Source organism: Anarhichas minor, unplaced genomic scaffold (genome assembly GCF_050575085.1).
Source record: "Anarhichas minor isolate MPS153535 unplaced genomic scaffold, ASM5057508v1 ptg000033l, whole genome shotgun sequence".
Classification (NCBI taxonomy): domain Eukaryota; kingdom Metazoa; phylum Chordata; class Actinopteri; order Perciformes; family Anarhichadidae; genus Anarhichas; species Anarhichas minor.
In genome coordinates, this window is record NW_027466479.1 from 7,862,391 (window position 1) to 7,877,521 (window position 15,131).

General features: G+C 44.4%; 1 protein-coding gene across 1 annotated transcript in view; it reads right to left on the reverse strand.

Annotated features, from left to right (window-relative positions):
• ext1c (exostoses (multiple) 1c) overlaps positions 1-15,131 on the reverse strand; it is a 70,329-nt gene that overhangs the window by 8,940 nt on the left and 46,258 nt on the right. Inside the window, exon 3 of the mRNA XM_076105888.1 lies at positions 2,019-2,112. Within this exon, the coding sequence (XP_075962003.1) occupies positions 2,019-2,112 (94 nt within the window). The remainder of the gene's footprint in view (positions 1-2,018; positions 2,113-15,131) is intronic.

Here is a 15,131-nt window from a genome sequence, read left to right on the forward strand (position 1 = left end):
CCACTTTTTTTTTTTTTTGCTTTCCGAGCCTGCCTTTGGTCTCCCCCCCCCTTCTCGCTCTAGGTTTCTCTCTCCGTACTCCCCCCCCCCCCCCCACCCCCCCATTTCTCTCATCCCATCCTGCTCTCTTCCTCTGTATATGTGGTCTGGAGTGTTGATAGGTCTGGGTGTTATTGTGCACCCCTAACACACTTTTTTTTTCTAATTAAACCACCAGAGAACAGCAGCAGCAGCCAAAATTGGCGGAGATCAAACGCTCTCTCTGGCCCACCGGGTGCTTCCACGCTACTGCATTTCATCCGAGAATAAACCTGCTGAAGGACACTCGAACAAATAGGAGCACTTGTATGTGTGTGTATGTGTCAGAATGAGCCGCGGGTTAAAACCAGGTCACACGAAGACTCCCAGAGTGTTAATCCAAGGCCTCAAAATTTGAAATGCAGCCTGAGGCTCGCCTGAGTCTTACCCCCCCAAGAGATGAGGCACTCTGAGGGGGAGTTTCAAACACCCCAAGCCCTCCCTGCCTGGAGGTAGGCTAACATGAAAGCCTGTGTGCTGTGTAGTTGTTTTTGGTTTTGTTTGCATTGGGAAATAGAGAAGGGGGAGGGTTTGAATACATGTGTGTGTGCAAATGTGTCTGTGTGTGGAAAGCTGGCAGCAGGTTTCCTACCACACTGGTATTGGTAATTGGCAGTTCTTTTGTGGGCTTGGCCGGCACCAAAATGAAAAAAGAAAAGAAAAATACACACAACTGAAAAATCTTAAAAAGAGAGAGATGTAAAAGAGAGAGGCCAGCAGGGAGGAAAAGACTGAGAGAACGAGAGGACGAATGAAGAAGACAAGAGGAGAAAGGGACCATGACTGCTGCCTGCTGCCAAGTGGGTTATGTGTGTGGATTTGTCCATTCAGCAGACATCAGTGGTGGAGCAGGCTGCCACTCCTATGGATGCTTCCGGACCATTCACACACACACACACACACACACACACACACACACACACACACACACACACACACACACACACACACGCACACGCATGCACCCCAGAGAGCAGTGTGGCCAGGGAACATTTTAGCAGCCAGGGTTCAGTGTTCGGCGAATCTAAAAACAGCCACTACTGCTTCCTGCACCGGTGTGAGACCGTCGACTTGGGTGGCAGAGAGAGAGAACGACAACAGACGGACTGGTTTAAACTGCTCTCTCACTCCGCTGCCTCTGCGGTTTCTTCATTGTTTGTGTACTTGCACATTTCACTGATGAACTTAAACGACAGTGTAAGTGTGTGCGGTGTTTGTTAATGGACCCATTTTAGTTTAAAAGGCCTCGCGAATAGCAAATAAAGCCTTTATGGTTGGATCTGCACTCAACACAACACAATGGTCCGGGGGAAAACACTTGCAGATGTGACCATTAAGGTGTCAGTAACCAAAAGACTACATAAACCACGGCCCTGGAACGTAAACACTCTGCACCGCGGTGCACTTCCTTGTTGACCGAACGGTATATGAGCTGGAGCTCAGTGAAGCAGAGCCCTTTCCTGGAAAAGTGTAATTTGGTCACTCTCAACAGCGTTATCCAGAGGGGAAATGCTGCAGCTAACGTTGTTCTGGTGATTGCTGTGTTGGCATGCAGCTTGTAGAGACTTCAGACGTTTGTTTATGTGGGCCTCAGAGAAACTGGGGAGTCGTAGGGCTAATCGTAGGGCACTCAGGCAGGACGACTAACAGTTCTTAAGAGTTACTCGTCAGTTATGTGTGAGTGAGGGATTTATACTCGTTAACATACAGTGTTCGATAATATCAGTGGTTGTGTGCAGTCAGGCTCGTGCAACTTAAAGCCCCTGAAAACTCGGTTTTGCGCGATAGCATTAAATACACCGACAGTGAGAGCAGAGGGGTTCGGGTTGATCACAGTAAGAAGCTGAGGGACAATGTTTTAACGCAGAGCATGATCACATGGTTGACTTCTAAACTGAATATTATTGACTGTGTATCACATTGAATAATATATATTTCACCTGTAGAGACTCCAGGAAGCGGAAGGAGCCCAGGCGTCGACCTCGAGGCACCAAGCAGAAGGTGGAGTTGTGGAGGAGCTCCTGGTAGTCAAACCTTAAAAAAAGAAAGAAGAAGAGAGGAACAATTATAATACACGCATCTGTAGATCGTGTTTCATTTTATGTTCGCAGCATTAAAAGCAGATATGGGGTCAAAGTTTAAGATGCATCTTTCAAGCTCTATTGAAGAGTCCAACAATTGGTTCAATAGCACAGTCATGTGTCAGTATAACCGCATGAAAACATGTGTTGGAGACTTTAAATATGTAGTTATGTCTGTGAATACGCTCTGTATGTGTTCAGATAGAAGCCTCTGATTGGCCTAAACTGTGGGTTGAAACGCATACGAACGTTTTCTGGGAGAATGGAAACACACACATTATCTTCTTTCCTTATTTTTATTGTTTTTAAATGATTTATTGTCAGGTGGTGTGCCTGAACCCAATTAAATACGAAATGAAAGTCAGAATAGACTTTGGTGTTAAAAGAAGAAGTGATTATAGGAATGAAAAATGCACCAACGTCCACTGATATGTCAACGATGAATACATTGATGTGTGGACGATGGCAACAGGAAAGCACCAACTAGTGAAATAACTAAATGACAGCAAACGTATATCTAGTAAACAGGCTGCCAGTGTGGTGACACGCGCCTCTTTTGATAAATGATATTCAACATATGTCACACAAAAAATAAACCAGGACTTTAGTGGCTTTGCTTTTCTGATATTTAGTTATGATGGCTCAGATTATGAGCAGCAATAAATCAAATAAAGTCCCCACCCTGCTGACATGTTGGCACCACCACAGATAGCTACAGTACGTTGGAAAATATATCCATCACTGAGCTCATGAGTAAATATGCTCTAATCTCTGGTCGCTATTGATTTGTGTGGCCTGAACTGGTGCCACTACTCCCACTGACTGATGCCATACGTCACCCGGGCGAGCTCCGCCACTTCGTGCTCATATTTCAAACCGGCGCTGTGAAAAAGAAGCCCAATGGAAACCTCCGCAACAATGCTCGCCTTCATCCGCTGAGTGGAACAGCAACGGACGGGTGGCGCAACGGCCTCCTGGTAAAGAGCTGCGCAGTGGAGTAAACAGATGGGCAAACAAACAGGCTCTTATGGGAGAGCTCACTCTGCTCCTCCTCGTCTCATTACTACACCCCCCCACTTCCTTTAGGCCCTGCTCCCATCCCGCTCCCTCCTCCTCTTCCTCGTTTTCGGCATCCAGCTCTCTGCTTGTTTATTTGCAGAAGGGACGTCAGTGTAAAATATGCCAGCCATTGGTCTTCTACACTCGCTTTGGTCTCGTTTTGTTTTTTGAACACTCCGTGAGAGACGAGACGCAGGCCTCTTTTTTTTTTTTTTGCTCCCTGGATGAGAAAATTGGAGATTTCATTGCTGATGTTTGCATCAATTACCACGGATACACTCAGTCCTGGACTTCAAGAGCTGAATGGATGCTGAATGGATGTCGCTGTTCAATATTCAATATGAATGTGTCAAAACATGGGAAACGGACACGCACACACAAGCACAAGCATCGGTTTACTGAAAGGCAGCCTTGTTTGGCGTTTGCTACGCTTCTGCACTGATATTCCTCCACCTGTTGATAGAGCCTTGCCATGGCCACTGATGCACCATGTGCATGTGCATGTGTGCGTGGGCCTGCGATGGATCCGTTTGCATCCGCAGCAGTATAAACCGGAGCGGTGATGTACATTTGAAACGATTCACGGAGCCAAAATACCAGTCACGACGGGTTAAGAGATTTACACAACGTATTTCTGAGGGATTTTTTTGTGTATAAAGCTTGTTCTGAGCTTGGGATTTAGGTAAACATATTCATTTAGCTATGCATGAGTAAATGGATTGGTAGATTGCATCTCTCAGGATACAATCTACGACACAGAATATAGCATTCATACATCTGGGGCAAGGGAGTAAATAACAGAGTGTGTGTGTTACATTCAAAAGCAAATACATTTCATCTCCTGGAGTAACTATATTTTGTTTGGCATGTTGGCGTAAGAATTCATTCATATTGTAATGGTTATGTGTGCATTGGAGGGGATCAATTCACAAGAAAGAAATTCACAAATTTATAAGAAAAAAATTGAATATTCTCTGACATAAAGTCAAATTCTCTGAAATCAAATCGCTCATGTAGGAGAAATAAAAAATGTCAAGGAACCACACTGCAGGTAAACACTGCGGTAATGCAGATTGCAATTTTTTTATTAGTAGTATTTATTTATGTTAATAAAAGAACACAGAGCGAACACCAAAGACGACGCATATATGTATCTTTTTCTCACAGATTTAGCACTTTAATATTAGAGAATATGCAAGTTTATTCCTGTAAACCTACTCTGTAATTATTACTGGTTGACCTACATTGGCCCTAATATGCTGTCGCTGTGTTGTGTGCTTCTGTGTGTAGTTCCTAATGTGAGACGAGGGGACCTCTTGCATGTCTCAAACGCACTGAGACTGAGCTGGTTGTTCTGACCCACTTCTCTCTCTCTCTGCTCCTGTCGTCTGTGCATGTGCATTTGTGCGAGTTTGACGATGCATAACTAGGAGTGCGCTTGTGCATGAAGTAACGCGTGTATGTGTGCACGAGTTGGTCCGTCTAGCCGTCCAGTCTGCCGGCTGCTGTTCTTTAATGAGGGAATGTGCTTAAATGCAGCGAGTGAATCATTTTAGCAGCACTTTGTTTCCAACAACAGACGACCAAGCCTGCTGTGTCTCTGCTTCACCCCCCCCCCCCCCATCCCTCTTCTTCTTGCCTTTGATTATGCAGGTGTGTGTCACATAGATTCCACAGGAAAATATGAATTATTGTCGTGTATGCGTATGTCCTGGATTATTACACAATGCCGAATGTGTGTGTGTGTGTGTGCATATGCGTGCGAGAGGATTGGTTCGCCCACATTAGGAAATTAATTAGCAACCGTTTTGATTTACGGTTTTCAAGGAAAATTATAATTTGCATGTTTCAGGTTCCTCAAATTTGAAAATGTCTGCAAATTAAATATAGAACTGACTCTGAAGACGTTATCTTGGGCTTTGCAAATTGTAATTTGGGTGAACTGACCTTTGAAATGGCCTTTTAGGCTTATCATACACACACACACACACACACACACACACACACACACACACACACACACACACACACACACACGAAAAATCAGAGCATGTGCATGAGCAAATAACTGAGTCAGTGTGTCTGTGATATGGCTCGTAGGTAAACCCAGCTAAATAACAATGACTCACTGTGTAGTCATGTGTGTGTGATTGCATGCATGTCATTTCATATCGTGCGTGGCGAGGAATGTACCGCACTAGACTCCCTGCATGTTAATGTGCGAGAAGCATGCATACGGTATTATGTACTGTCATGTACACGCATGGGCCTGCGCTTACAATAGAAGAAAAGGGGCTTTACATGAATCCTGTGTGCACTGGATGCCAGTTTGCATGATTGTTATCTGGGAGCCCTCATTGTGATTGTGCTCAGATCTGCTGTGTGTGTGTGTGTGTGTGTGTGTGTGGATGTGGATTACATTAGATTAGATTACAAAACACTAGTAGATTATTGAGCTTTGTTTCGACCAGTAGTCTAAATCCACTGATATTCAATCTACAATGATATGACAAAGCAGCAAATCCTTATTTTAAAGCTGCTTTAATCAATTTTGTAATATGAACAATAGATGAAATGACCGTGTATGTGAAAGGGCTCGCGTTGTTACAAACCCACAGAGAATCACTCGACTCTGCAGCTCCCTCAGCTCTATGGAGCTTTTTGGCATCTTTAAGATAATCGTTTCGCTTTTACGGCCCTTCAACTTTAACAACACTGTTGGTGAATAGCTGGCGGATCATTCAACGGCTAAACAGCCCTTGGGCAGTGTTCATAAAGCTTCGTAGTACAAAGAGTTGCTCCTGGTGACGAAACTCTATGAATATTCTTAGAATGATGTTTTCTAAGAATTTCCCCTGAAAGTTGAAATAGCTTCCTGGTAAAGATAAAAGTTAGTCACAAAGCAGCTTAAAGAGCTCCTTTGTGAGTCGGGAGGAGGACTTTTAAGAGGCTTAAGAGTTTCTTAAGCAGAGGGAAAAAACGGTGAAAAGACGAAGAGGTAAGACAAATATATTATATATAATATTGAGTTGATGAAACACCGCAGATTAGACCATGCAGGGATATGTGCTCCTGTAGCTGTGTCCACGGTGTGATAGAATCTGAATTGTAAGTCGCTTTGGATAAAAGCGTCTCCTAAATGAATCATGTAATGTAAATGTAATAATGTAGGCCTATGGCTTACAATGTATTGAACAGATCATCACATTAAATAGTATTTATAATAACTCCATGACTGAATAGAGACACAATTCTATGATTAAGTCTGTCGATTTCACATCATCACTAAGAGAGCATTGTTCCTTCACTCTTCTTTAAAAGAATGCAGCATTCCGACCAACGGGGTCAACCCCACCTCCTCACTGAGGAAACTGTTTCTGTGCCTCACTTGCTCAGAGTTGCTCTGAGAAGTTTCCTAAATCACTCCGGAGCTAGTCGGAGGATTGTCGGAGTGTTTCCTGAATACAGCCCCGGAGATTTCCCTCAGGAGGTGGCAGAGACAAAAAGCGAAAATTAAAGATGAGTGAATATTGGACTTACAATTCATCGGGTGGACACAAACACGACTCTGGATGAATGCTAATGCTGCTCCGTCTCCGCTAGATGTGTGAATAAGCAGCTGTTTGCTGACACGTCCACCATATCAAATGTGCCACGGTTGGGATTACAGTCTCTGCGGCCTCCAAGTGGCAAAAACAAAAATCTGTAAACGCAGGTTTAAGATGGACCCAGCATATATTGCATACAAGTTGAATTGATCATGAATCAGCTCTTCTTTTAATTGAAGTGGAGGCCTGGTGTACTTAATGTTTTGACACTAGGTGTTCTCTGAATACATTTCCATCTCATTTCTACGCTCTTGATTGCACATCGTGAGTGTTTGTGTTTCGTGATGAAAGACCCTGATTGTGCGTACACATAACTTTATAAGTCTTATAAGCACTTACGCTGCCTCCTCCCACCTTCTCCCCCCCCCCCCCCAGTCCCCGAGGAGGACACATATACATAGTTAAATATTAAACATCCAATATGGGGCCAATCTAGGTAGAGGGATGAGAGCAGTTGATTGTGTCGGGACACACAGATTGGATGTCTCCATATTGCGATCCTTTTTCATATTTACATCTCAGATAACAACAGTCTCATACAGAGACAGAAATAGAGACGGAGAGTTTCTCACACACGCGTAGTGTCCCCCCCCCCCCCACACACACACACACTGCACAGCAGGCTCTCTCTGTCTTCATGTCAAGGCATTGGGCTCAGTGCGATACCGCTATCATCAAAGCTGCGTTTACTATGACGGCACCATTCTGAGTCGCCAACTGCGTGTGTGTGTGTGTGTGTGTGTGTGTGTGTGAGTGTGCGTTTTGTATCGTCTGATAAGCAAATCTACCTCTCCTCGACCCCATCATCTCCCGAAGCCCTTCCTCTCACCCTGACTCGTACTTCTGTTACGTTTCTTCTCGCCCTCCATTTTGCCGGTATGTGCGATTCCTCTTTATTTCTACCACAAACAAAATTGCCGTTCACTCAGTGATTCCTTCTTTCCTTTCTGCCTCAGGCCTTGATGTACACTCATTCCTCATGTATACTAAACACTGACCATTCAATGGATATTGACTGAGTGAAAGCGGTGAGAGGTGAGGGATGGAGGGAGGGAGGAGGGGGTAAGTAGGAGGGCGGATGCTCCTTGATCGACAGCAGCTTCTGGTCGGTTGATCTCCACTCTGCTTCCTGTAAAGGTCAGGTGCCAACAGGACGTGTGCGTGCCTGTGCGTGTGTGTGTCTGTGTGTGTGTGCGTGCGTCCCTGTTCGTGAACACAAGTGTGTGTGGTTGACCAAGGTTATGGATTAGCCGCCACAGCGCTAACGGGCCACTGTCAATACTTTTCACTCTCATGTACACCTCATCGAGCACATCAGAAGAGACGGTAACGTCAGCACACACACACACACACACACACACACACACACACACACACACACACACACACACACACACACACACACACACACACACACACACACACACACACACACACACACACACACACCTAATCGTGGCCGAAGCAATGAGCCTCACCAGCAACATGCTGTTGCTCCATCACTGTTACTAGACAATGTGTATCATGTACTGAACCATTTCATTTTCATCTTTGAAAAATACATAAATGAACCATTAAATGGACAAAGAAGGGGGTCCAAACCTTAAATGATCTTCTCTGTGGTTCAGACATGTAAGAATATCACCGTACCTGCTGGCCGTGCAATTGAGACGCAAACTATACAGTCAAGTGATCACAAAGTCCCCAGTTGGACTCTGGACAGGTACCTTTGTTGCATGTCATTCCCTGTCACCTTTCCACTTCCAAGTGAAAATGATCCCAAATAATGCACAAAAAATAAAAACACATCTCCAGCTTTAACAATGTACTATATTAAAAAGCCTTTTCAATACATAGAGATCTCTTTTTGACTGAAACCACGGCAGCATTTATACTCGTTGCTGGTTCCTCGGCAATTGTCAAAAATTAATCAGGTGGAAAGGAAGCCATCTCTCACGATCACATCTTACACACTGACCTTTTCAGTTGGGAAAAATGGAGCCTGTTTCTGCTCAACCCGGTCCTTCTCTGCTGCTGAAACTCTCATACATGCCTCATTGTATCCTAACTATGACGACTGCAATAATATGTGTTCTCCGACGTGTGCTTAAAGATTTCCATAACTCTGCTGCTCGCCTGCCGCGTCGCGACTCCCTTACTTAGTGTCACTTATGTCCTCCTCTACCACGGTGTCCTTCCTGCAGACTCCATTGCTACGTGCCAGCCCATTGTACCCCGTCCACCCAGGACCGAGCACCAGACCTGGGGTAACACAGCCGTCTCTACAGCCTCAGACCCCGTCCCCCCCTCGAACAACTGACCCAGTCTTGGTCAAGTCTCTTTAGACTCGGTTTCATTTAATGTCTATTTTTTCTTCCTATGTAAATGCTTTTTATCCAATAATCACACATAGGAAGTGCTCCTTATGCTAACTGCTTCATGTTTTTGGAATAATGCAGCGTATGGAATACTTAACTCCGTTTCCTTTTGTATTTTTACATTACTGGTATTTGGCTGATGCTATTATCCAGAGCAGCTTCCAGTGAGTCAGTAATACGATACTGCACGTCTACTGTATATGCACATAATGGGGCCTTACTCCTCAGCTATAAAATAAAAGACCTATAATGTACAGTACATGAGCTGATCATATGACTGCAGCTGCCAGCACAATGTGCACAAAACACAGGAAGGGTGTCGGGATGTGTGTGACGGAGAGGGAGATGGACGGAGGACAAACGCGTTATGTGAGAGAGAGAGAGAGAGAGAGAGGACAGAAAAGGGATGAGAGAAAGACATCGAGGGAGATAAATCTGTGGATAGCCAGCTGCTGCTGCTGCTGCTGCTGCTACTGCCTCCGGGACTCGGTAGGAAGGGGAGGAGAGAAAGTCACAAAACTGCAGCTCTGTCTGCAGGCGATGGGTCAGGCACTGGGCTGTAACCTACACTAAACATGCCATCAGACAGAGGCAGAGGCAGAGGGGTCAAACGAGATTGTTGCTGTATTTTATTCTAAGGACGGCATTATTTGGACAATGTGGCGCTAAGAAACCTAATTTAAAGAATGAGACAATGTGGACGTGAAGTTGTAAAGAATACAGGAAAGGGAAAAGGGGTTAAAAGATGCAGAGACATAGAAAAGAGAGACAGAGAGAAGAGCAGGAGGCTAAACAGACAGTTCATGTTTCAGTATGCGGAGGAATGCGGTCTTCTAGCATCCACTTAGATTAAACCGAAAGAGGGAGGGAGAAGCGAGTGTGAGGGATGTCTCGGAGACAGCACGCAGAAGCAACGGTGCCCGTAATCTTCACTTTTTCTCCTCCTCATCATCCTCTTTGTCTTCATCTTTCCTCTCATTTCAGTAATCTCCACATGAAGAAAGAAACAAGGCCGTGTGCAGTTGTGAATGTGTGCGAGACGGGTCAACAAGAGATAGAGAAGGTGTATTCAGATGCTAAATCCTATCCTGCAGCTGTTGTACTGTTATAACGGTCTCTCATGCCCCCCCATCACACACACACACACACACGCACACACACACACACATATGTGTATGTCCCAGCCTCATCCACATGTCTTAATAGCAGAGGGACGGATAAGCCATCTCCTTTAAATCATTCCATTTTCTGCAGACTCACTCTCTTCCTCTAGTGTGTCTATCTCAAAAACTAAAATTCTTTCGCAAATGCTGAAATCCCCGACCCTGTGTCCTACAAAATGATGTTCCCATACAACTCGACTGCGTTCTCAGTTACGTTTAGAGGCAAAGTCTACACAGGTTTAAACAGTGGTTAACATTTTAAATTGAAACAAAACTAAATGACTTGGTTATGTTGAGGCAGCAACACAGCGCTTGCAAAAAAAGTAAGCTTAGAGTGATCAAAATGGACAGAGCTGCACTGAGGTATTCGCAAGGGCCGGACACACATCTTGAATTGCAACCCAGTGCACCTAAACTGATAAACAGGATTTATATTTAGAAGGAAACAAGGAGCTATTCGGCTTAAAGATCCAGTAAAGATTCAGAAAACCAAGTCAGAATGAAGAATCGATCCGAAGAACGCTTGCACTGACTGGCTGCCAGCAAAACCACACAAACAGTGTTGTTTTTCTAGATCTGGGTATCGCTTGACTGGAGAAGTCTCGATTCTACTTGGTTCTGGGTTATTTCAGTCGATTCCTTAAATGAATCTAGTACCGATACCCAGCCCTGCTCAACCCCATGGTCCCCCTCGTCCCTCGCAAACACACACCTGGGCTCCACAGGAGTGGCATTAGTCATCGCACACGGGGGGCTAACTTCTGCCAGCCTTCTCAGACTCGCAGAAAGAAAGAGAGAAAGAGAAGAAGAAAAAAAAAAAGACAAGGCAGTTATGTCGGTATCCTTCCGTGCAGTCGGCCGCGCGGTATCAAAAGCCACCATTCCTCTGTGTCTCTTTGCTATCTAGCAGCACACTCACTAATGGATTTTCTGCCACGCAGCTTTGTCTTCCTCAGCTACCGAGAGTCATTACTGCTGAGGGCCCGAGTGCTGGGCCAAACAGGACTGACTTTGTTTTTTCCTCTCCCTTCACATTCGGATGCGCTGGTTTCTCCTTCGTGACAGCGAGCGATCGTTTCCTCAGGAGTGACAATTAAACTCACAATAACTAATCTGTACATATTTTCCTTTTATAACTTGCTTTGACATCCTGATCTACAACTTGTTGTTTTTGGAGATTTTAAAACATGTTGCGTAACCTGAGCTAATATATCATTGTTAATTGACGAGAGAAAACAAACACTATTCATGAGAAAAGAACACACAATGTGCACATGTTGTGCACATGTTTTAACAAGCAGACAGGGTTCTGTTAATGTGACAACCTTCCCCTCTGTGCGACTCTCTGGTCTGCTATGGCACTGTATCTGTGAGCGCTGTCATTAACGCTGGCATCAACCCAAACTTCCACCTTTTTAAATGAACACTAATTACATTAACACCCTTCACAGCATTGACGGTGGCAGAGTGGTCCCATGCGCACCTGCTACCAGAGACGGGGCCCGGGTTTCATCTTTGTCTTCAGTAAACTGTTTTCCTGCAACACTCCTGCTGATCGTCCTGGTTCTACAACATCCCTTTTTAAAAGGTTTTCCGGTGCCAAACCAACTCATCTGCCCTTTATATGTAATGGCAGCACTACGCAGTATCATCATCTAACACAGTAGAGACTTGATACTCGACGTTTACCACTTTCTTTTATTGAATTCAACTTGGATCCGTCTTCTATTTTATGTGCGTCATTTCTTCTATTTCCTCGTGTTTCTTTTACAGCTCGTCTTGGTGCCTTCCATCTTGTGGACAGCCCTTTGAATGGCCTTGCTGTTGAATGGTGCTCTACAAGTGAACTTGCCTTGCCAAGTTATTCCGTTTCAATGGATTGTTGTATTGCAAAAAATCGTTTTTACACAAATGCAGTTGATCTAAAAGAAAAGAAGCAAGGACCCTTTCCCTGTGTTAAAGAGTCAGGTAATTAGTTTTGTCAAAATGAAGAACGATGAGTCTTGTTTTTTTAGACATTTCTTTGTTTTTAGGAGTAAAAAAGATTGGAAATCACTAAACTTAAATAACAGCTACGACAGAACCAACCGGTCCTGTTAACTCCAAACCACTGACGTCGAACTGTTATTTCAAATGTTACAAATAAGTTTGAGTGTGTGTCGGCCGTCATGCAGATTCCTGCGGCTGCATTCCTGCCATCCTGCACTTATTACTCTGCTGGACAAACCACACGTCCAGTCCATCCCCGTTATATCTGTTGTTGGTTCTGGACTCAGTGCTCTGCTGCACACACGCTCATCATGTACACAAATACACTGACCGCCTGGGGACCCTGTCATTACACACAATCCCTCCTCTGCTGAGTGTGTTCCTGTGTGTGTGCCGGTTTTCTTTTAAATACCACTCTCTGTGCGTACTTACTCTCCTCTCTGCCTCTTTGTCTTTATCTGTCCCCCCCGTCTATATTAATTACATAGAGACGGGAGGACTAAACTCTCTAATCTGAACAGATACGACTCCAGCGCCAGCTGATCCCTTAACACTGTTACTTATATACCATAATCCAGCTCTCGCAGACACGCGCACACGCATACAGAGCTGCAGCACAAGAGACATGTAAATAATACAAATATTAAATCTAAGGGCTATTTGTTTCCTTAATGGTGTTCGTATTATTGCACAAAGTGAGGGGCAGAAAGAGTGAGGGTGCCGTAACAAGATTTAGATTGTGTGTTTCTTAACATTCACGGCCTGTAAGCGACTCTGAAATTTCAGCACGGAAAAAGCATTTATATCATCCTTGAATTCAGAGACTCAAAATATATTTTTTGTGTCCTGCGTCCATTTAACAACAAAATTGTGGCTTGATGCGGATTAAAGCGACATTAAATACCGTAGTTTAAGTAGTTCCAGCCAGGCTTATCAAAGTGCTTTTCACTAAATCTATTTAAAGTAGCTTTATTTTTTCATAAAAGCAAGTTTGTTTTTCTACAATTTTGGCTCAAAATGACAGAATAAAAAGTGCAGTTTTTTTTGTAGCAAAAACACTGCAGATTACATGTGGGTACTTAAGGCCTCATACTCACTCCCAGTGGTCAGCTACATGTAGTAGCCAGAGATAGAGGGTGTGACAGACTTCATCATGTGGGGTTGTTAGTTATATATAGAAATGGGAGCACAGCTGTCCGTCCATTAGGCTAAAAGCACAGCAGCACTAGAACACGACCATGAAGTCAGTGGCCTCTGTGCGACAAGACGGAGACGAGGAGCAGAAAGATGGAAAAAGACATCTCAACATCGCTGCTGAGAGAACATGGAGAAGGGAGGGAGGACAGCACAGATGCAAGCCGAGGACAGAGGACAGGCAAATGTGTAACATGTAGAGATAAGACTCACTAGGGGGGGTAACTGTTGTGAAATCTGAGGCAATCTGAGGCAGACAGTGGCTCAGATTGCACAAAGACTACAGCTATGATGTTGGACGTTACAGGGACTGTGATAAATGCAAATGCAGACCACGTTTTCTTTACTCGGATGGTTCTGTTCTTCATACTCTGGTTCTTAAAATTTGATTGAAACAAATCGCAAAATATCCCAATATATTGACTCGTGACCCCTTTATCGTGATACGTGTCGTATCGCCAGATCCTTGCCAATAAACAGCCCTAAAGGCTGCCTGTGAAAGCAAAGTCAGTGAATTATGTTTTGATGACCACGTCTTTAGCATTTGTGCAAAGCGAGCAACTGCCTCGTGGGGCCCGGATCCCTGAGGCCACAATCTGCCTGCACGTCAGCTGATTATTTTTTTTTTGGGGTCATTTGATTAATTGCAAATTTCTTAAGGCCAGTCCTGCATTATTGCCTAATCTCATCTTGATCGCTGTTGAGGGACAAAATGTAGTTTGAAAGGAATAGTTAAAACGCTTATTTGCTGAGATTTAGATGGGGAAATTGATACCACTGATCACGTCCGTATAGGGAATATAAAGCTGCAGCCAGCAGTGCATTAGCTTAGATTAGATCTTTTTAATGGATTAATCAAACAAGACATAGTGTGTTAATTAGTGAGTTTTAGAGGTGTTGGCTGGTGGACTACAGGGCCAGGCTGTAGCTTTTAACGGACAGCAAAGTGATAAAGAAAACTAAATAAGTTGTTGCACACTTATTTTCTCCTGAGTCTTGCTGTTGTCAGCGCCTGAGAAGGCAGCTTTGTAGTGAGCGTCGGTGTCACAAAGGAAGACGCTCTACTACAAAACGTTCAGGTTGAAATGATCTCATCACACTGACAGATTTTGATTCATTCGTTTTTAAAGACAGTAAAACCGTTAGGCAGCAGACAAAAGGACTCGATTAGACTTCTGCAGTGTGAAGAAGTGTGAGTGCACTCCCTCCGTGTCTTTGACGAGGAATATCCTGAGAGCAAGAGGTAAATAAGGACACGCAGAAACAGAGGGAACGCAACGGTTTACAGAGACAGAATACAAAACGCAGCGCGACGTCTTTGCAAGAGGGGATAGAAAGAAAGACGTAGGACAGGCTCACTGTCTACCTCCCCCGGCGTGCAGTAGGTGTCTGCTGCAAGTCTACCGTGACAGATGTGAAATCAGGTTTTCTGCCTATAAATATAGTGCCGAGCAAGGCGAGGACTCCTCCACTTCTCCTGTTTTTCACACCGCGCGAGTGCGTATAGGCCACAACCCCGCTTTCATTTTCCATTACGGCTGGATACTTTATCCGATGTGCCCATCGCAGAGGGAGGGAGGA